This window comes from Notothenia rossii, assembly GCF_949606895.1.
Source record: "Notothenia rossii genome assembly, chromosome: 1".
Taxonomy (NCBI): domain Eukaryota; kingdom Metazoa; phylum Chordata; class Actinopteri; order Perciformes; family Nototheniidae; genus Notothenia; species Notothenia rossii.
In genome coordinates, this window is record NC_136912.1 from 65987950 (window position 1) to 66011997 (window position 24048).

General features: G+C 43.3%; 1 protein-coding gene across 1 annotated transcript in view; it reads right to left on the reverse strand.

Moving 5' to 3' along the window:
- Positions 1-797: 797 nt before the first annotated feature.
- The window catches only part of arhgap39 (Rho GTPase activating protein 39), a gene marked incomplete at its 3' end in the record, with an annotated part of 126026 nt that continues 102775 nt past the window's right edge, over positions 798-24048 (reverse strand). The window contains exons 2-4 of the mRNA XM_079650195.1: positions 14897-15319; positions 4000-5290; positions 798-1028 (exon numbers count right to left, since the gene is read on the reverse strand). Coding sequence (XP_079506321.1) covers positions 798-1028; positions 4000-5290; positions 14897-15319 — 1945 coding nt within the window. The remainder of the gene's footprint in view (positions 1029-3999; positions 5291-14896; positions 15320-24048) is intronic.

The following is a 24048-nucleotide window of genomic DNA, read 5'->3' on the forward strand; positions in this document are numbered from 1 at the left end:
TTTATGCATTCGGACAGATTGAAATCAGTCCGAAAATGCTTATACGGAGGTCGGCCTATCATGCGAAAATGCTTATACGGAGGTCGGCCTATCATGCAAAATGCACTTTTGTAAGTCTTTTATACATGAATATGTGTCCCCGGTGTTCCAGGGAATTCACCAAGTGTCAGAAACACAACCCTCTCTATTTTCCTCCAAACCCAAATCTCTTAAAAAGGGGCTGCAACGGATCTGATACAGACTGATCCAGATTTGAACACTTCTATGACGTCACAGAAGTGGTGCTACGAATCAGAATCAGTCCATGAAAAGACAGTGTTAAATTGAGCGAAATGATGAGGAATGGCTAAAATGCATGATCTGTTTGGTATTTTGAAAAATAAAAAGTATAAATATGCCTTATATAGGTATGGTCCTACACTATATTATTCAAATATAGCATGATAGGTCCACTTTAAAAATAGCCTTTATTTCAATCATTAGTTCCTGAAAGTTGGGAATTCACAGACCTTGTGTTGAGAGGTTTTGGTCATGCTGTTTTTCAATGTCTAGCATGAGCCTTCAAGATCAACTCATGTATTATTTCTAAGCAGCTGAACCCGATTAGTGATCAGCTGATTACTGAAACAAAAAATTTCCAGGGTTTTCCACAAACAGTGAAATCCATTGGGATACCAACAGTTATACTGGCTGTGACGCAGGTTTAAAAAGAGTGATACACATTACCGTAAGTGACATTTGAGTTAAAATGTGAGAAAAAGAGATTGTAGTATATTTCAGAACATTTTGGAATTAGCTTAAACGGCGATACCAACAAAAGCCCATAAAAGGTAGAAAGTAGAAACACACATCCCGTTCTCTACCTGTGTGTGTTTGTTGAAGTGCTTGGACGCCCAGTTCTCGATGTCTGTCTCTGAGGAGGGCTTTCTCAGGGTGAATTCTGGGAAAATGCCACAGCTGGCGCTCGGCATCATATTCCTGGCATTTCGACTGGCCTCAAACTGGGCACAGGCTCCGAGGTCCTCCGACTGACAGGTGGAGAAACAAAGGCAAGAGGAGGAGAGACGGAGAGGAAGAGAGGAAACGGAACATGTTACTCATCTCCGTGACGCTGCTGCAGAACATTTAGAGACCCGAGAGCTTTCTTTAGTGCTCAGTGGGATCAAACCCGGATTAATAGTGACGTGTAAATACGTCAATATTCAGAGAAAAAGGGTTCATTTATTCATGATTCAAACAAGACTCTAAAGTTACAGCTAATCAACAAAAAAGTGAGGTAGTCAAAGTTATGGTGTCCTCCTGCTGGTCAAATAAAGTGGCATATGCATATGTTTCCATGGAGACATGTCAAATCTGTAGATATGTTTAAGAGGACATATCATGCATCTTTTCAGGTTCATTCATTGTATATGTGCCTCTACACTAATGTGTACATGCTTTAATGTTCAAAAAGGTCTTCATTTCACATTAAAGGCATTCCATCTTTAACCGGGGGAGGCTTTTATTATGAAGGCGGCTACCACAGGAAATGCAACATATTTAAAAAAAAAAGAGATCGACACAAAAAAACATTATAAAACTATATCACTCTTATGTCCATTTGCTTCCTGTAATTCTATCAAGAGTTTGCCCAGTTGCCATGGGAATGTAGAGCACCTTTTATTCTGCGCATCTACCTTTCCAAGACAACTGTGCCATTTGCTGATGAAGCTTATGTGGTATAAAAGGAGTGTGGAGCTGGATGTATTATGTCATGATGTACATTGTTAATGGATGTTCTACATACAAGAACAGCAGAGGCTAATGCATCTTTTGCGAATCAAAGATTTTCACTGGCGTGTGTGTGTGTGTGTGTGTGTGTGTGTGTGTGTGTGTGTGTGTGTGTGTGTGTGTGTGTGTGTGTGTGTGTGTGTGTGTGTGTGTGTGTGTGTGTGTGTGTGTGTGTGTGTGTGTGTGTGTGTGTGAAGGAAGGCAATAGTTCCAGGTAAAGCTGCCTATGTGATGTACGAGGCTGCACTTTGATCTGCTCCACGGTCGGCGACTCTACGCCGCGCTGAGCAAAGACGAACATCTTATATCATGTGAAGGCAGCTCTGTAGCTATCCAGTTGATCTCTGCTCTTCATTTACATTGGTATTGAAGGTATTGCACTCAGATGGCTCCAGTCCTACCTCACTGAACGATCCTACTTCATCTCCCTCCCCAACCACTCCTCTGCCACAGCTTCAGTCACCCAAGGCGTTCCTCAAGGATCAGAACTTGGACCCCTCCTCTTCATCATTTACATCCTGCCCCTCGGTCAGATACTCTGGCACTTCAACCTGGACTTCCACTGCTATGCTGATGACACTCAGATCTACCTCAGCACCAAATCCCTCCATAACCCACCCCTTACCCACATCGATTCCTGTCTGACAGCTATTAAAACTTGGATGCAACATAACCTCCTCAAACTGAACAGCAACAAAACAGAACTCCTCCTAATTGGCTCCAAATCCACCCTCAGCAAGGTCACTAACATAACACTCACCATCGATGGCACCATTGTTTCCCCCTCCAATCAGGCACGCAACCTTGGCGTAATCTTTGACCCCACCCTCTCCCTCGAACCTCACATCCGCCAAACAGTCAAAACCTCATTTTTCCACCTCCGCAATATTGCAAAAATCCTACCGTCTCTCACCCGCCCCGCAGCCGAACGACTAATCCATGCCTTCATTTCCTCCCGCCTTGACTACTGCAACTCACTTCTTTACGGCATCAGCACTACATCCCTCAACAGACTCCAACGGGTTCAAAATGCAGCTGTACGTCTCCTCACGCATACCAAATCATGGCATCACATCAGCCCAGTCCTCAAAGAGCTCCACTGGCTTCCTGTCTCCCATCGCATCAATTACAAAATGATGGTCCTCACCTACAAAGCACTCCACCATTTGGCCCGCCCTTATCTCACAAACCTTCTCACTCCTTATCAACCCCCACGGTCCCTCAGATCCACCGCAGCTGGACTCCTATCCATTCCCACATCCACACTCTGCAGCTTTGGGGACAGAGCCTTCTCAGTGGCAGCTCCTAGGCTCTGGAATTCCCTCCCCCAAGATCTCCGTGACTCTGAGTCCCTGACAGTCTTTCAGTCCCGCCTCAAAACACATCTTTTCAACTCTGTCTACCCATAAGCCCCCCTCCTCTCAATCAACTTCCTCTTGACTGCCTTTTTATTTATTTTACTATACTTACTTGTTTGCCTGTCCTTGTTTGTCTACCCTCCCTCATATTGTAAAGCGTCTTTGAGTTGTGAAAAGCGCTATATAAATAAAATGCATTATTATTATTATTATTATTATTATTTATAATTCAGATGATAATATAAACCCGACAGCTCTGCAGAAACATCTGAACATCGTTCAAAACATGTTGTCCATCAACATCACAGACTCATTCCACCAAGAAGCTCCACAGGAAGCTATTCCTGTCTGTGGAAATCAGACTATTACATTCCTTCCTAGGAGTGTCAGGCAATCTGAGTCGATGTTGGCACATGATTTATTATGTTTTAATATATAATGTATTATTTAATATTTGATTTACATTTTGTATTGACACTTTTTACTTTAAATTATTTTATTGTATTTTAACTTTTTATTTTACATTTTGACTTTGCATGTTAATATAAATATTGTATTCTTTTATTTTACAAAACCCAATAACCCTCGGTATAGATAAGGTATTTTTGATTCTGAAAGTGTTGTATAATATATATCTGCTCTACACTATGTAGAGTCATAATAAACTAGGTTTTTTATGATTCTAAATAAACTGAACCACCTATTCATTTAAAATGCACTTCAATTAAAGTAAGTAAGTCTTTTAGATTATAAAACACATTTTCAAATGATCAAAACAATATGCCATCTGTACAAATATTTAAAACCAAATTGTAAGTGGAATTATCAGGTACTCTAAATGTGGAAACAGACTCCCAGCATGCATCAGTACCTGTGAGGGGTGGAGGTAAGGCTCCGGCGAGGCCAGGCTGGTCTGGACGGAGAGGCTCTTCTCCAGCAGGGCCTGCGGGAAGCCCAGCCGGTCGAAGGTGTGGCGCCTCCAGTGGTGCCCGTCGCTCTGCGCCAGCGCCTCGTCCTCGCTGAAGGCCCTCACCACAGGCCCCGGTAACGGCAGAGGCAGCGCCCCGTCGCTCTCGTAGCCGTCTTTTGAACATCCGCCCTGGGCTTCCCCCCTGCCCTGCCCGGAGTCCCAACTGCTCCTCTGCTTCATCACCTGCTGGGCCTCCCATGCCAGCCGGGCCTGGGCCAGCATGGCCTCGGAGGCTGTGCCCGTCAGCTCCCCCTCCGGGCCCCCGCAGCGGGCCAGCTCCTGGGGGAGGGACGGCTTGCGGCTCTTGCGTTTACGGTTACCTCCGGGGGAGAAAGCCCCCGGACCGCCTGTGGAGGAAGAGGAGAGGGAGTGGGTCTGACTGGAAGTCCAGGATATGGAGTCCTCATAGAGCAACCTCTGGCCCCCCTCTCCACCCTCCCCACTGTAGTCCAGCAGAAGGCGGGGGTCCCTGATCAGAGACTGGCTGTGCTGCAGGGTGTACGACCCTCCGTATGAGCCCCCGAAGCCCCCCGTGGTGCCGTAACGCATCAGGCGGTCGGCGGTCTTGAAGCGGGGGCTGGAGGATGACTGCTCCACGTATACCAGCTGCTTGACGTACTCCTTCCCCACGGGGCTGTACTCTAGACTCTGCGTCTTCTCTGGACACTTCTGCCTGGTCAGAACCAGCTGGCCGTAGGGCGACTGGCCCTTGTTGGGGGAGTGATAGAGGGGGCCCGAAGTCTTGCGAGCAGGTGACTTCCCGGTGCCATAGAAGGCGGAGTCGGCGAGGTGCATGTCGGTTGGAGGTTCCTCGTAGATGGGAGGGGGCTGGTACTCTGATGGCGGCTCCTCGTACAGCGGGGGTTCGTAGGCGTAACGGGGCGAGGGGGGCTGGGAGTCGGCGGAGGACCGGCGGTTGGTGCCGGTGCCGCCCAGCTCGGCTCGCTTCAGGTAAGGAGACTGACGACGCTCGCTGTAGAGAACGGGGGAGCCTTCGGGATCTGTAGGAGGGTTTCCTCCAGAGCAACGGCGAGTTCGTGAGGCGGTGCCCCCTCCAGAAGGAGGACCAGGGGTGGGGGGGTCGCAGGGAGAGTAACCATTTCCCTGGTGGGCCAAGAAGCTGGGCTCTCTGTCTGTCACCTTGATTAGCATCCGCTCCTTCGTACCGGTGTTCCACCTGAAGGGGGAAGTCCTGAGAGAAGAGGAGGGGACAGAAGAGAAAGACTGATTAAGAACCGTCACATTAGGCTTTTTATTTATTAAACACAAATGACACATTTGTCCCAGGGGGCTTTAAAGTGTATAAAGCAAACAACACCCTCTTGCCTTTAGACTTAAGGCAAAGCAACAGAGGAGGATCCCTCTCCAAACATGGATAGATGTGCAATAGATGTTGTGTGAACAGATTACAAAGTTATTACATCTGCAACATAGACATACAAATGATAGAAATTATAAGAGAGAGAAAAAAGAAAGAAAGATGGATCTGGGTGGATATTAACAATCTTCAAGGTGCCAACAAAAATACCAAGGTGGGCCTCAGGCACGACCATGGCAACAGCTGCAGCAACGATTCATGATCAATGTGTGACCTTTAATACTGGCAACCTGCCAGGAGAGAGACACACATTTCTTGGAAGCTGAGTTAGTACCATGCATTTTGGGGGCAATTGTGGGGAAATGTAGTGTATCAAATTGAGAAAAGAGAAAAGAGAGGTCACCCTACAGTCGAAGCCTATAGCAGCATAATGTTTCAAGGCAAGCCTGAGCCAGCCCAAACTACAAGCTTTATCAAAAAGGAAAGTCTTAAGCCTACTTTTAAATGTGGATAGGATGCCTGACTCCCGAGCACAGACTAGGAGCTGGTGCCACAGAGGAGGAGCTTGAAGCTGAATAATCTGGCGACCATCGGACTTTTGGAGACTCTAGGAAACACCAGGCTCTGACACACCAAGCTGTCACCAGAGAACTCGCCGAAGCCGACTGTTGCGTCGCCGTGTTCTCCTTCGTCTTGGCCATGTGTCGCACTGGAACACACCGCAAAGACTTCAGCCGAGCGTGTAGGAACTGCGCATGCGTGAGTGGCAATAACTCTCCTTACCAGCAGGCGGCGGTAGTGTGTATTCGTCATTCAAAAGAGGCAACAACCGGAAGACAGAGAAAAAGAACAGACAACAGACAAATAGCGTGTGCGTTCCATTTTCACTCTCGTCCATCGAAAAACATGTTTCGTGCGGTACTGGAGCTATCAGCCATTGGAGTGTTGCTTGTGGAAGACATTCTCAAGCAACCGTTTCGCACGGCGTGCGTCGGCCATGAAAGGCCAAATAAGGCGTGTCACGGCCGACGGTGCAGGACACACCAAATTGAGTTTGGGCGACAGGGAGCGCTTCATCGTCCGACTTACGAAAACGGCCGATTTCGGCCTGGTGTGTCAGGGCCTTAGCCCCTGTATCACCCTGGAACTAAAGCCTGACTTTGGGGGCTTTGTAGACTAGGAGAATCATTTAAAATGATGATTTAATTATTATATTATTTGTGCCAAGTGTGATATTCATCTACAGGGCCATCTACTTGTTCATGCCAGAACATAATGCTGTTCTATTCAGGGTAAATTCATAGAAAACCAGCCTTTAGAAAACATTGGTGGGCATGCCTACTGATCCAGGTTGTACACTTTGTATTATGGATGCAGGAGTTTAAAAGCTTATCAGTTTACTCTTTTAGCCTCTGCAGTTGTTTTTTTAACACCAGTGCAACACTACGAAAAAAAAAGAAGACGATGCAGACAAGTGAAGGACATAAGCAAAACATTGAAATGAAACAGTGTAAATCCTGCTATCCTAGGGAATTTTGTTTGGCTCGTTATATTACTTTTCTTTATTAGTGCTCATCGCTCAGTTATTCCTTTCAAAGAGTGGCCCCACACATTCTGCTTGTTTGTCGGGACAGAAAAGAGAGGGGGGGAGGGATGAGGATGAAAAGGTGAACTGGGCAAAAGGGGGTGAAGTGTGACATCGATTGCAGCATTGGCCACCTTCCGTGTCCAAATACTTCCACACACTGATCCCCAAGGCCATTGCTCAATACTGGCAGTATGTGTGTGTGTGCGTGCGTGTGCGTGTGCGTGTGTGTGTGTGTGTGTGAGATTACTTGTTGATGTTAATATGCATGTGTGTGAGTGAGAGCGGGAAACAAAGAGGGCAGGATTATAGGCCTGGCATCCATCGCTACATGCTCCAGAATCAGAGCTAACCCAATCTTTCTCTTTCTCTCTCAGTCCATCCTCCTCTCCACTCCAAGCTTCCTCTTTATCAATCATTCCTCTTTTTCTATCAACCAACCAGCTCTCTTTGTGTCTCATACATGAATGATCTTCTTTTCTTCTTATCCTTCATTAATCTGCCTGGAAATTCATTTCTGTTTTTCAGTCAGCTGTTAGTGACTGGGGTGTTAACCTAGGGGACCAACCAGGGGGTCATTTCCAAGTGTCCTATATTCAAAAGCATGTCCAATTTTAGTGACCAATATGAGTCTATCCCATTTATGATATGTTGGACTTGGTTTGTAATTTGGAAAATCCAGTGTGCTACAATAAATGAGAAAAAATAACAAACAACAAACAGTTTTTACATTCTCAGTGAAATGGCTATCCCTAGGCCTTAAAGAGCATCTTGCAGGGTTTTTTTTTTTCTACAATTATGCTTGAACTTGCTTGAAAATTACAATTAAAAGTAGTGAATCTAGGATTGGATATGTTTTACGAGACATAAGGGCAGGAATTCAGAGGGAAAGGAGCAATTTTGAGCTCTGCTCTTAAAAACTGCTTTTTTTTAAGGTCATACGTCAAACGCGTCATATTACATAACAAAGGGGAAACATCTCCGCTTTCTGACCACGGGTATAGTTAGTAGTTGCGTTGAGTTGAGCGGTTGTGTTTTAGTGAGCTGGTATTTTTCGGTAGTTTTAGATTGTATTTCACCATTTGTAATCATGGTGTAGTATTGTGTTGGTGCAGGTTGCACAAATACCAGCCTGTCAGGACATCGAGTCCACAGTAAAAAGGACCGGAGCTAGCGTTCGTTCCTGGGTGCGTTGTGCATCCACCTCCCTGCAGCACATACTCTCCTCAGCTTTATCAGGAAATCGTATTACATCTCTCTCCCCCCCCTTCGCTGCTCTCTCTCTCTCCCCTCCGGTACACAGCAACGTAAGACGTAGTGTGGAGTTGCATTGGGTAATTGTGGTGGCTGTACTGCTCCAGCCGTCTCCTTTGTGTTTGTTTGTTTCCCCCTGTCTGTGTTGTTTGTGTGTGCGTAGTGGCTGTCACTCCTGGCTCCCGGCTCAACCTCCACTCACCTGCTGCAATCAGCTGTGCACCCTCCCCGACTACACACCTGCTTTCCATCAAGCCATTTACAACGGCATATCAACGGAGGCTCCACAACCTTTCTCTGCCAGATCGTCAAGTATCAGCCGTATCTCGCGTCCCCCCTCCGGTACACAGCACCGTAGTGTGGAGTTGCATTAGGTAACGCGAGATACGGCTGATACTTGCGCATTAGTTTCTGTTATGGATCAGTATCAACAGTCCTGCCAGTAACGTTACTATAATATCAATGCTGCTTTAGTTATAGCCTGATATATGATAGCTAACTTCACAATGTTGTGATGTGACGTTAGCTAACATTCTGTAGCTAACGCCGGTCACTCACCAAGATAGCTGCCCAGTTCTCCACTGGTTCTCCTCACACCACAGCTCAATTTCTCTCCGATGGCCGTTATTTCTTCTAATCCTTGGCTGCTCCTGGTTTCTTGGACGCCTAGCAGGCTCATAATTATAAGGTTGTGGTCCGTCATATGCATTCGAATATTCATGTTCAACTCCTCCTGTGTCTTCTGTGTCAAAACTAGCATTGGGATCCATGTTTATTAATACGTTACACCGGCCGTTCTCCCCTTTGTTTCTCCCATGTTATGTTACGTCACACGCGAGAGGTCATGTGCCGAGGCTTTTTTATGCGGAAGTGAACATTTCTTACAAAAACGACGCCAGATGTCACTGTAGTGTATATTTCTGTATATTTTTTTTGAAAATCTAGTGTCTTCATCATTTTCCTACACATTTATTCACAGGTGTCTTTAACCTGGAAGTTGCTCTTTAAGTCTTCTGAAGGTTAAAAAAAAATGTTTTTTTTTTCAATCTGCTCTGATTGGTCAACTGGCCGGCTCCACTTTGATTGGTCAACCTCTTACAGATACACGCTTCTTAGCCTATCACGGTCTATTTTGTCAGAACCGGGTAACAGGGGCGCTGTGCTCTCTTACATTCAGCTTGTGGCATCATACCAAAGTGATGCCAGAAAACAATATTTCTGTTCGTCAAAAACTGTATACAAAAACAATATTTATGAAAATTGTGTCAAATAGACCGTCAGACGACGTATACAGCTTCGTATACGTCCGCTGCGCCATCTTGTATAGGGGCGCCATGTTCTTGCAAGAATTGATATATCTTATGGCGCGTTTCCACTGCAGCGCGGAGCTCGCTTTAAGCGTGCCGAGCCGTGCGGGGCCCGTTTTTGGTTGAGTTTCCACTTGGCCTAATACCGGCTAGCGGGTCGTAATTCACAGTTTTTCTGGCCCCATAAAATCGTGGTTCTAGGGACAGGAACAACCAGGCTGAGTCGGGCTGAGTATGCTAAACTAGAGAGAGAATCGCTGGCAAGGGGGCTACAACTACAACAAGATGAACATATTTGACCGTGATTTAATTGTAATACACGTTTCAAAATGATGCCGAAGTAACAACATACTGATACCGGTTAATAAAAACCATGAATTAATGCTTTGACAAGTCTGCAGACAGACGGCAGGCGAAAAACCTTTTAAAATGCGTGTTGTCTAAATGGAGATTGGCTAAGCTAACGTTGTATACGCTCCGACCGTCCACACTCACAACAACGGCCTACAGACATAAAGAAACCAGCGACTGTATTCGCACACACACACACACACACACACACACACACACACACACACACACACACACACACACACACACACACACACACACACACACACACACACACACACACACACACACACACACACACACACACACACACACACACACACACACACACACACACACACACACACACACACACACACACACACACACACACACAAAACTGGATGTGTATTTTAGCCTCATTGATGTAAGGCTGCCTAACCCAGCACCATATATATTGCAATGCTCTTTTTTTGTGCAGCTCCAATATGTCTGTATAGCAGCATCAGTGTAAACCGTCAACTACTACAGGCTATCAGCTTTTGATGGGATGGTGCCTTGTCATTCCTCCACCAGGGGCATTTATAGGCCAGTATTTCTAACTTCCCCACAAAGAGCAAATCTTGCTAGTCATGCCATCACCGTTCCAGAAATGTGTAGTTTGAGATGAAAGTATCAGCAGGAGTTAGAACTTTCCTGATCTATTTTTAAAATGAATGTGGATGGCCTCCCTCTCACTGCATCCTGCTGACGCTAAAATCCCTCTCCAAGAATTATTTCTATTGTGTGTCTTTGTGGTCTCGAAAAAAGGATGGTAGAAATAATGGTATTGGCAAACACTTTCAGACTGTAGTCCTGAAAGGCATACTCAAAGTGTTGGAAGCAGTTGCATGGCGTGAGAAAGAAGCCTGCTACACACCGGGCCAATTGTCTTTTTGGATAAAACAATTGCTTTAGTTTTCTAATAATACTTGTGTGTGTCTCTGAGTGTACTCTGAGTGTGTGTATGCACGTCTTTGCACTATATGAAATGTCCTCTGGCAACATGAATTCACTGTGCAGTATGTCTCTGCGGATTAATTTTCACATACAACAGAAGGACTAAAATGCAGACTACATGTAAATGCACCACTTTTCATTTGTCCTCTCCTTTCTTTATCCTAATTTCTGTCCTCCTCCCTCCCTCCCCCTTTAGTTTTGACCCCTGGTGCGTGCGGGTAGGTAGGGCTGTGTAAGGTCGCAGCTCCGTCTGTCACAGACAAACTCGCTAACAGCATCCATCCCTCCAGAGACCATCTGCCTGACACTCCCAGTCCACATAAAGTGGTGAGTGTAAGAAAACATGGAAATCTCAAACACTTGTATTAACCACAAATCTTATTTCAGGCATCTAAACAAAAAGACATTTCGAAAAACGTTGACTGTGAGATGAGGGAACCCTTGCTAACTTATTTCCAGGTTTTAGAAATCAAAATAAGAAAAAGGTTTATGGCAAGTAGGTTTACACATACGAGGAATTTCCCTTGGTGTATATGGTGCATGCATAAACACAGTTAAAGAAAATCTATTGTAAGATAAACAGCCCAAAAATATTATAAAAAACCGATTTAAAAAACAAATAGATATACCCAAAAACGACATACAGTATACTATGACAAATCATGTGCAGTACTGTTATGAAAAGTGGGAAGCTGTGCCGATATTAAGAGAAGTAGCATGTATTCAAATGTGTAAAATATTCAGAGGGTTGTGCAGAACTGGCAATGCTTGAATTAAATACCGTAATATTCGGACTATAAGCCACGCCTTTTTTCCCATTTTTCGACGCTGCGAATTATATAACGGTGCGGCTAATCTATGGATTTTTACAGCTAACGGCCACCACCTTTAACTGTATGGGCTCTATGGCCGGTCCGCGGACCCCCACCTTTAAGCGGCGGGTTTCAGCAGGAAAAGCTGGAGGCCGGTAAAGAGTGAGACAGGTAGCGCGCAAAAGTGAAAGTGGAACCGAGAGTGGTACGAGAGACAGAACGAGAGCAAGACAGACAGACATTACGAGAGCGAGACAGTTTGTCCCCGTACCACTGGTTGAAAACCACTGCTGTAGATCACTGCCGGTACGTGCGCTGGGAGCGCACCGTTTAAGTTTGAAAGTTGAAAAGTTTGTCTGTCTGAAACGCTATGTGATACAGTACAGTTTACACAGCACAGTACATGTTCTGTAGCTACTATTGCACTAAATGGTAACACTTGAATACGTTATGCAAATATGCAACTTGTTTGTTGAAATGTTAATAAATGGGAGCTTCCTCAAACAGCCATCTCTTTCCCGACAATCCCCTCTGTGCACGAACCCTTACATATGGTAATTAAACATTAAAACACCTGCAGCTTATAGTCCAGTGCGGCTTATATATGTACACATCATTCAATTTAGCTGCTGCGGCTTATATTCAGGTGCGCCTTATAGTCCAAAAATTACGGTAAATAAGAACAAGATATGGTGTACATAGTGTGCATTAATGTACACTATTACAACTCATTCCTGTTCCACTCTATTGCTCTTTCACAATGATGGATACAGCAGTGTTTCAGGTCTTTCGGCACTTAGTTAGGGTTAGGGTTAAAATGGCAGGATTGGTCTCGCACATCTCTGTCACTATACATATTCTGAATGAGCCAAGCAGTCTGTAATGGTCTCTAAGAGCAGTGATTTACTGCTGCTTTGAGTGTATAACTGGTTTGTGTGTGTGCGTGTGTGTGTGTGTGTGTGTGTGTGTGTGTGTGCGTGCGTGCGTGTCTGTGTGTGTGTGTTTCGCCTTGCTGGAGTAAAGAAGACATTTACAGGACACTGTGACCCCGACCAGGCATTTCCACCAATCACTGCACACTGCAGCAGATTACAGCAAACCAGCAAACTGAGAAAACTAAGACTGGGGGGGGTGGGTGTGTGTGTGTGTGTGTGTGTGTGTGTGTGTGTGTGTGTGTGTGTGTGTGTGTGTGTGTGTGTGTGTGTGTGTGTGTGTGTGTGTGTGTGTGTGTGTGTGTGTGTGTGTGTGTGTGTGTGTGTGCATGTGTGCGTGTGTGCGTGTGCGTGTGTGTGTATGTGTGTGTGTGTGTGTGTGAGAGAGAGTTTGAAGGTGAGAGAGGATAGAAATTAATAGACAGTGACAGAAACAGAATGGAGTGGAAGTGATGATAAGAGCGGACACAAGGACAGAGACAAAAAATGTATTTTGACCTTTAGAATAGTTGCATGTGAATTGTGTTTATAGAAAGTGGCCTTACACTTGCCACTTTATGTTGAGAGAGAATTATAAAAGTCACGTGAGAAAATGTCTTCCCCTTCTCATTTCTTATTCACATTGTATTGTTCACATGCAGAATGTTGTTTTTCTAAGTCACTATTTAGCCCCTCCAATCCAGGCTGAGATGTTGTTTTTAACCATCACACAGCTAGGATTACCAACACTCAAGTAACAAGAAGAGTAGATTTTAGGGGTGTAACGGTATCCGTATTCGTCCCGAACCGCCACGGTTCCGACGTCACGGTTCGGCACATGCAGTCACACGACGAATACGCCTTTTTTTATGAGTGGGAAAAAAGTCTGTCACACTATATATAATCCAGGAGGCGGTATTGCGCCTAAAAGTTGTTTGCCAGCTGCCCTTAAACAACAAATGAAGAACAAGAAGAAAACACAACAAAACTAACAAAATACAAGAAGAAGAAAAGTTAGCGTGGCGTTTTCAGATAACACACAGGAGCTAGAACCCACCTGCTTCTTTTAAATCAGCTGTGTGGGAACATTTTGGGTTCCCTGTGGACTACAATAACGATGAAGTGTGCGAGGGGTGGATCGGACGAAGACGATGTGTCAGCGTTGTTCGACAGCGGTGCGGTAAGCTAATGGTAACACGCCAAACATGCTAAATCATATCAAAAGGCATCACCCAGATTTGCCAATCACCGGAGCCCGGCAAAAGACAACAGCAGTTCAACAACTTATCCCTGCTGTTTTTAATAAACCAATAGACATGAAAGTCAAGAGACCAAAATAAATAACGGAAACTATAAGCATATATATTTCAACGACTATGCGCTCTTGAAACACTTTCTTATCATTTATTTTTGTAATATTTTCAAGACATTCTTTTTAGTTTTACAGCTTGATGAAAGCTTTTTGTTTGACATCAGCCATTATAGATAATATGGCCATCTGAGTGTGTGTCGTACCATTTGTGGTTTGTTTTTAACGTGTAATACAGTTAATTATTCAAAATGTTAGAGTTCCTTATTTTTAAACTGAAACTTGCACTCCTGTTCAAAATAAATAACAACAAACCTGGAATTATGCATTTGGGACTTTTCTTGTTGTACCGAACCCGTACCGAACCGTGACCCCCAAAACCGAGGTAGGTACCGAACCGTGAATTCTGTGAACCGTTACACCCCTGGTAGATTTGTCACACTTTTAGCAGGAGATTAGGAGGTATACAAAAAACCAAAGCAAGCCGATAACAAAAACTGGAAGAGACGAAAACACAAGGGAACCAGGCAAGGTAACAAAAGTGGAAGACAAAAGAAGGAGGATGGCAACACGAGGAATCAGCCATCGATTAATACAAACAGATATACTGTACACACAGAATAAAGGCAAGTATACACACAGGAATAATCACGGTGACAAGACACAGGTGAAGAAGCTAGGTAAAGACCTAAGGGCAGCAGGGTGATTACAAAACAGGTGGAAAAATCAGGGTGGGGCTGACGATCACAACAGGCGGGAAACCAGACATGACACAGGGGGCGAGAACCTTTAAAAATAAAAAAGGAAACAGAAAAACAGATGTTGACAAACTGAAAACATGATAGCAGGGATTGGCTAGACTTCCTAGCAGGGACTTCCAAAATATTTAATTGGTTTTCTGCTTGTAAAGAATCTATCTGAGAGCCTGCCCTACATTCAGGTGACTCATCAAGTGACCAACCTGAGATCTTACCTGTCTGCTTCCTCTCTGTTGCCCTGTTTGTCAGAGAGCTCCTGGTCGAGGGAGGAGGAGGTGCTTCCCTCTCGGCTGACCCCGCTGTTTCGTCCCGGGCTGTTTTCAGCCGACGCTCTGCCACCTCCTCCTCCTCCGCTGGTGGGGCGGGGGATGGAGGCATCTGTGTGCTGCTTTAGAGTTTGCAGCTTGGCCAGGGGGATGATGTCGCAGCTTTGGGGCCGGTGCCACACTGTGCGCTGGGTGGAGGCGTTGTAGTAGTAGAAGCGCGAGGTATTGGGATCAAACAGCTCCCACCACTGGTTGTCCCCGGTCCGCTTGATGCACACGCCCTGCGGAGGGTCCCATACACACTCGCCCGTCAGTAGGTTGGCGTACATGCGCTCCCGCGTGCGCGGCTCGATGATTTCCACCCACTCCAACCTGCAGGAGATCAGAATAAGATTTTTAGCAAATTGACTGTAAAATAAACTGTGACCTCTGACTCGTGAAGGTCTACATCTTACGGCTGAAACCAATTAACTGCAAACAAGTGTAACTACTTCAAAGAGAAGCAGGAGCACATTTGATTGACACTTCAGGAGCCACATGCCTTATTTAGAGCTAGACAGGAACTAACTAATTGGAAAAAGCCCTCAGAGACTAGTGACGCAGTATGTCTGCACCAGCCTCTAGTGACAGCCATTACAGAACGACCACAGGCAGGGTTTTCAAATGTTGCCATCGATCAAAAAGCTATAATAAGATTAGGCAACAATGTAATTAAGGCAGAGTGTCTGTAAGTACCATAATGAGATGTTCCTTTGATTCCACTATGTTATGTATAGGGGGTACTCTTGATAAGCTCTTCTTTACCATATGTATAGACAAGCAGCTGCATGTACTGTAAGCCACTTGCACTTAGAACTCAGCAGCACTTTTTTGGATTCCAATCAGAGTGTGCATTTTATTATTTGGAGCCAAATTGCATGCCAATCAGCACCAGTGCTCATAGAAATCCCACACTCTTTTTTACAGAAAATGCTCATAGTTTTTTATATTATTTAAATTGAAGGAATATAATGATGTGACGATAAACATGTTTTCTTTCAACCATGGTCGGATTGTGGATGAGCCGACGTGTTATGTGTATTCTGAAGGAAACAAGAGGGTTCACTTGTTGGACAGTCAACAGGGCCACGACAGAGGGGCCAGGGTTAAAAGGGCCCTCTGACCTTGAGATATTCTGCTGAATCAGACCATTTTGTTATGTGCACAGGCAATGGACTGCCTGGTTATAGTAACAATGCGAAGGACATTTCCAGAACAGAAATGATGGTCATTCACTTTTTCATGCCACAGTTCTCTTTAGACGGTAGCTGATGATGTTCTAATGATGTAAAATATGAACTGCATGCTGACTGTCGTGTGACAACTTGCACTGTTTTGTGCATGCAAACATTTCAATTGTTTAGCGATGCATACATTTCTTTCCGGGAAAGACACGGACATGTTTGACTGTGACCTTCACTTGTTTTCAGCCCAGTATTTGATTTCAACAATTGTACAACAGAGCGACAGAACAAACATGTTGTGTTCAGAAACAGAAGCAACAGAAGATTCATGTAAATGACATTAAACCTTTGATATCTTGAATGGAAATGAAATTGCAGCAGGTCTTTAATAGGCTGCATTATGAATGCAAATGGATTACCAGAGAAACCACATACAGCAGTATGAATAATAAAATAAAGGCCCACTCACGGAGCCCTGCACATAGCAGTCTGCTCTTGCATATGCCTGCATTCACACACACATACACATTCTCTCGTGTGTCGTTACTGCAGCTTCTTGTTTTCCAGGAAGTGGTAGGGAGGATTTCATATGACTCACGCACACCCACATAACCAACGAAATATGGACACATCCATGGACCAATAAACACTCACTCAAGCTTGATGTCAATCAATACGAATTTGCAGGAGAGTGGAGGATGATGAAGCAACTTAAGAGGTGTTTCTGACAAACCTGGCATCTTCTTTGGCAGCCCAGCAGGTTTCTTAATTATTTTTTTTTTTAAAGGAATGTATCCCGTTAACAAATTGCATTTAGTTTTGTTAAACTTCCTTTATTAGCATGCAGCTTCAAGGTTGAAAGAGATGACACAAATAATCTATAAAGTCATTTTTTTAACACAAACACTGTCATTTATGTTTGACTCAATGCCACACACAGCGTCCTGCCCGAGCCAGCAATCACTATACCACAGGTTAGGAATCGGCCTATTTATATTCACTCCTGTTGGTTTGATAAAAACTTGGTTTTTATGGTGCTGAGAGCTACAGGAAGTCACAGAGTTGTGGTCTTTTATTTGATTTAAAATGTGAAAACACAACGCCACTTTAAGATGTCAGACACATATATCACGAGGAAGACAAATGTGAATGAGGTAGTGTCTTCAAGATGCTTTTGTTTATTTTTAAGACCTGAGTGCATTTTCCTGGCAGACATTTTTAAAATAAATGCACTTTTTAAACTGTTAGCCTTCAATGATACATTGGCAATGTTGTTTGAAATAAAATACATATTGATGTTTACTTTGCTGGATTACTGATTTGTTCAAAAAGGTATCTTCATCATTCTAGTATTAAGGTGAGAAAACTGTATTTATACAGACCTGGAAAAAGGTTGGGAGACCTACACAGTTAAATGATCTTAATATTTTCAGTCAGTCGGCATTGAAGTCTACTCCCCAACTCTTTAGTGCTCATCTCTCCCCCTTTCCCAGTCTATTTAATAATGGCCAAATGGGTACAAATTAGGGCTGTGCAATTAATCGTATTTTAATCGCGATTACGATTATGGCTTAGGACTAGGGGTGCACCGAATGGAAAATTCTTGGCCGAAACCGATACCGAAAATAGGAAACAGTTGGCCGAAAACCGAATGCCGAAAATGATTAATAGAAATATATATATATATAATGTATACATTTTTTACCAATGTTGTTCAGCTGCCCGATTATGGAAAAATAAATGATTATGGCAAAACTTAACTTAATTAATAATCACTATTATGGGTCCATAAAACATTTATTCAGCACTTTTGAATGCATACAGTACATTCATTCCAAGTCAAGTGCATTTTATTTTCTCTATATGATAACTACAAAAAAGTGCATTGAGAACAAAGCCAAGGTGCTTTAAAACTGCATAAACATCTAGGCCAGTAGGCCTACAACTAAATAGTGTAAATAAAGACTGTAACAGCCAGGCCTTCAACAACAACAAATGCACCTATAAGTGCATGCATACAAATGTGCAAACTGGATAAATCCACATGAATGTAACTATTTACAAATGAAATTAAAATTGAATTTCAAGAATCTGTAAATAAGGCTGTCTGTCCTCATAAGCAAAGTAGTAAACATTGTATAAAGATACATAAAATGAAAACTGGATCAAAATCCACAATCAATTACAAATTAAATTACAATTTCAAGAATCTGCAAATAAGGTGGTCTGTCCTCATGAGCAATGTAAACAACATTGTATCATTTAGATACCGAAAGTACAATATATTGAACACTGTGCTGCTGTCATTTCCCCCTAATGATAACCTGAGATGGTGAATTATAACTCACAATGAAAATTTTCAGGAAAGTGGGTATAGAGTAGACATGTAGAACTAGATAAGCTTATGATAAGCCAGCCTTGTCTACTTATTAAGGAAAAGTGGGAGGTTCTTTTTAATGAACAGTAGCTTCTCTGCTTTATCAGCCATAAGTCTGTTCCTCTTCTCATCAAGCACATGAGAGGCAGCGCTGAACAGTCTCTCGCTGTCAGTGCTTGTGATTTGATCTTACTCCGCATATTTGTCCGGGTGTTTTGATTTCAAGTGGTGGAGTAATCCCGAAGTGGTGAAAGTCTTTGCAATTACACCCCCTCGAGAAATGTCAGCTGAACATGTTTTACAAATCGCAATCCGCGCCTCTTTCTCTGATATTTTTAAATATCTCCAAGCGGCAGACATGTTGGCTGTGAGCCAGCCGAAAGGGCCTTTTTAACCATTTTCGGCCGATAATTTTCGGTGCATCCCCACTCAGGACGATTATGAAAACAGCATAATTGACAAAATACGATTATTTTTGCTGGGTGAGCTTTCACCCCTCCCTAAAAGCCCACTCGGCCACGTGGGAGTGACATGTGTTGTGAGTGTTCAGCGCGAGCGAAGATGTCAGAACAAGAGCAGCAACTCGTTAAAAAGAAGGGTCGCGGGGAGATTCCCAGTCGATCGCGAGATGTGTCTAAAAATAGAACAACAATATTCAGTTTTATCATTAATGTCCTGTAACATAATCTTCCTGTGCCAGAATAATGCACTTGAACGCATCAAAGCTTTGTGATTGGCTGGCGTCACCCCATGTGTCGGGGCGTGGCTGGCTGGTGGGCAGTGGGCACTATTTCGCTGACGTTGTCCGTGTCAACAGGAGTGACAGTCCGCACACACACAAGACCGCAATTTTGGCAGAAGCAAAAAAGCCCCAAATATATAATTTTCACTACGAGTGGGAGGATGATTATTTTTGTATCTATTCCAATTCAAAGTCCATCCATCTCATCTGCAATGCGAGTGTGGATAATTTAGGAGCGGCATTTCAAAACAGTGCACAAAAGCTACGAGACGGAATTCCCTCCTAATTCTGCCCTACGCTCCCAAAAGGCGAGGGACCTTAGAGGACAGCTAAATGCACAGCAGTCCATTTTCACCCGGCCCAACAACAAGAGCAAGGCTGCTACCATAGCATCTTATCGTGTCAGTCACGTTCTTGCGAAACACATGAAGTCTTTCAAAGACGGCGAAGTTGTGAAAGAAGCATTCCTGGAGGCTGCCGACGCGCTTTTGGCGGACAGTAAAAATAACAGTAGCATTTCAACAGGTTTTTGATATAATAAAAACTCAAGTTAGATACCGTTATTAATCAGCTGTAAGTTTTAGTTTGTTTGAACTTATTCATTATAATTATTGTCCAAAATGGTATAAGAATGCAAACTTAAATTGATTATAGTCTATTATCAATTCAGGTTAAGAAACTAGTGTCTTATTAGTAAGCCTAATTTATACTTTTGTAGCAACACTAAAGAAAGGGTTCAGAGTCTTTTCCTTTTTTCCTGTGTCATATGTGGCAGCACTGCCACAAGTTCCTCTTCAGAGAGGGTCTTCAGTACTACAGGTGGCAATATTGTCACCTGCCTGCACTCACCTCTGAAACCAGACCATGTAAACAGGCTGGTGTTTCTTGCAACAAATCTTTAAGAGATTACATGAGCAGCCCTACCAGCATTTGCCATGGTGGCCAAAACATTTTTATTTGGTCTTAAATTGTAGTTCAACATTTATTTCCTGTTACTTCTGGACCATGACGGTTGGCCAGCCTTCAACGTTTAACTGAGTGGAATATGTTGAATATGTTTTACCAAAATGTTAGCTATATGTTAAGGAGTTTTCAGTAGGTTGTGACAGTGCACTGCAACATATTTGATTTAATTTATTTTGGTCTAATTTATTTTTATTTATCATATTAATATATGTTTAGTATGGTTTTGGAAGTGCGCTCCAACATATTTGTTGATCTTGTTTATTGGTAAAATATTATTTGTTTTAAAGTTCAATAAATGGTCAATGAATAATCGTCAAAATAATCGTGATATCAATTATTGACCCAAATAATCGTGATTATGATTTTTGCCATGATCGCACAGCCCTAGTACAAATGTTTGCTGCTATATTTATTTAGGCCAAGAATAGGCTGACTCCCCAAGGTTTCTGGTTCTCTTTGACATGTCAGACTTATTTCCGTAAGTACAGTTTCGAGAAAAACCCGTACAAGTTAAATGAACCTGAATCTGCGTACTACAGGTTAACCCATTCTAGCGCCTGTTGAGTAGCTCTGGAGAGAAGCCGGCTTCTTGGAGATCCACTGGCTACAAAGTGACTTCCAGCTGCTGTGGCTGAAGGGCTTCTGAATGTAATGATCCACTCAGACCTCAGCGGTTCTGACAGCAGAGCTTAACATCCTCCCCTCTTCCTCTGAATGAGGGGGAGGGCCCCGTGCTGACAGCTGAGGGACACCACAGAGGGACTACAGGTCAACCCTGCCAACAAAACATTTCCAATACTTCAATATGTACCTGATTATTCATTACAGTGGATTTGGTTTCACCTGGACACAAACAGAGATCTATAGAGTGGTTAAGTGAGGCTTATCACTTAATCCTGGGCAGGCTGACCCAGGAGTAACCATCAAGGGCTCCCTCGACAAAATATAAATTATATTATTCCATTGGATTTCGGAGTATTGTGGAAAATAAGAGCTGTGGCAAACATACATTGTGATTAGCGATGGGTACCGAGCCCCGGTATTAAACGGGCCCCGTGGCTGAATTATTAAAGATCGTGGCACCGTTAAGCTCCGACGTTAGCGGTCTTTTTATCGGTACTGGAGACATGTAAAAAATATATGTCATGTGTATTATTGTTACACAAACATTATATTGCAGTTTTAGTGTCGCCAACTCCGTTTCTAATATGCAAAAAGACTGCAAAAATGCTTCTATGATTATTTTTAGTATTTTCGATCTTTCCCCCCCGCCTGCTTGCGAGGGGGCGGGGCAGTTTACACACACGCAGCTGCTACATGCAGCAACACACACACACACACACACACACACACACACACACACACACACACACACACACACACACACACACACACACACACACACACACACACACACACACACACACACACACACACACACACACACACACACACACACACACACACACACACACACACACACACACACACACACACACACACACACACACACACACACACACACGGCGGAGAGAGCGCGCTCCGAGGTGTGGTTACACTTTACCCGTTTCGATGCTCGTTGCCTAAAGTGCAATAAGAGTTTAGCATGTAAGGGCGGTAACACGAGCAATTTGTCAAAAACATTTAGCAAAAGTGCACCACATCCAGACGGAGAAATGCACCGGGTTCGACTGTCTTTCTAGTAGCTCTGTAGCCCCATCCACGAGTAACGTTTCCACGTCAGGTGTTATGTATGCTAGCAGCAACACACAGAGTTAACTACATTATACAAACATGGGTTAATGATTATAGGTAACTGAGTTATTTATTTAGTTAGTTTTGTTCACAATTGGTTTAGTTAGTTTACCTTATTTTTTTCTCCAAAAGAACCGATAAAAGTACCGTTAAAAGACCGGACCGATAAGCCGTATCGATAAAAGTAGTAGTACCGTTAAAACCTTAACGATACCCATCCCTAATTGTGATACTTGCATGTTTTGTTCAGCAGGATAATCTCATATTATCACCACTTATATATTTTTTGAAGCTTGTCCAGAAGCTGACTTTAGGCTTTAAACATGACGGCCGCATGGCTACGTGTCACCACCGCTAAGCTAAAGGCAGACTTGAGTTGGCCGTGATGATGTTAGCAGTCACATTTTGTCACCCCAAGACACAAAGAAGCTTTGGGACACCCACAACAAAGCTTATTCCCAGCATCCCACAATTCAAAGAGGGAACAAGAAGTGGAAAAATAATAAATCACGTCCAGATTATAAGACCACGCTGTTACAAGCACTTTGTTTTTCTGTTCCGAGTAACTGGGAGGTTAAGAAGCAACTTTACATTGGCCCCTGATCTCAGCTACTAATTTGGTGACTATAATGTTGTTATCATTTATAGAAATAATGGTGAAAACTACAAAAGTAAACCCCAATTAGTAAAAATAATTAATCTAAATGCCTGGGTCTGAAATTGATATTCGTTTTTTTGGCAGTAACCTTGTGACTCCATACGTTTCCATCACCCTATAGATCTCTGCAGTGTGAATCATCTCTGCTCTTTCAGCTGCAGAGCCTTGTTAAGACCTGGGCCAGTCACTAGTATTGCTACTATGTGTGCTAGTGTGTGAGAGAGAAAGACGAGAGAAAGAAATGATACATCAGCTGCCACAGTGAATACTTGTCAAATGGAGCAGAACAGGCCAGTTAAATAGAGAGATCCAGGGCGGAGATAGCAGGATTAATTGGCCATAATTGGTTGATGTGTTGGTGTTCCAAATGACCCAGTTTAGCTGCTGAGCCTCATCCCTGAGACAGCGCTGTGAGCATACACTCTGAAGGCTACTAATGGGGACTGCAAACGTTACAAAAGCGCTTTGCAAACACTACATGTCAAGGAGCCCCAAAGCAGGGCATTTAAAACCATACCTTTGTATGGATTAGCCTGCTGTTAACTGTTTGTTGCTGAATGTTTTTTTAAGAAACTAGAATCCTGCTATTCTGCTAGCTTAACGCTTGATCACATTTATTCAACCTTCACAAAGTCACACTAAGAAACAAAGCTATGTTTAACACTACCAAAACAAGCACTAAAAACTCTTACTAAAACGACTTTAAATAAGAATAAAGTCGTAGTTTAACCATTACATTTATTTGCTTGTGAAAAGTCAATTCGAAGTTTGATATCACTCTGATTTACTGCGACAAAACGCACCAACAAGCAAAAAGGTGCATGTATCATTGTTCTAATCGCAAACTTACTTTTTATGCATCCTTCTTTAATTGTTGCACATAGTACAAAGGGTACTCCGAGTATTTAGCTTGCTCTTGCGGACCACCAAATACTAACAACCCAGCTGCCTTGTTTATTTGCACCTCTCCTCCCAGCCGTAAACTGTGCTCATTGTGCAGGGCAAAATTCAGTAGTTGAAAAATGGGCTGGTTGTAGCTCTGCCAAAAACACGCTGCCTATTAAGTGTCTTTCGTTGGTCATCTGTTTTTCAACACAATCAAACCTCTTTCAAATATAAATGTTTACAGGTTGATGGTAATATCAGAGGGTATAGTACAGAGCGTGCATACTTCAAATCCGCTTGGCTCAAAATTAATGGAGAGAGAAAATAATTTTGCATTTGGCATTTAGTACCTTTCCCAAATTTAAAGGCCATGTAATGCATCTAACACAGGTATTTTTTAACATGTAGTTTAGATATCACCAGAATAAAAATAAATAAAAATGTTTAAAGTTTCGTCATAATTAAATGACATATACGTTAAAAACCGATGTTGGT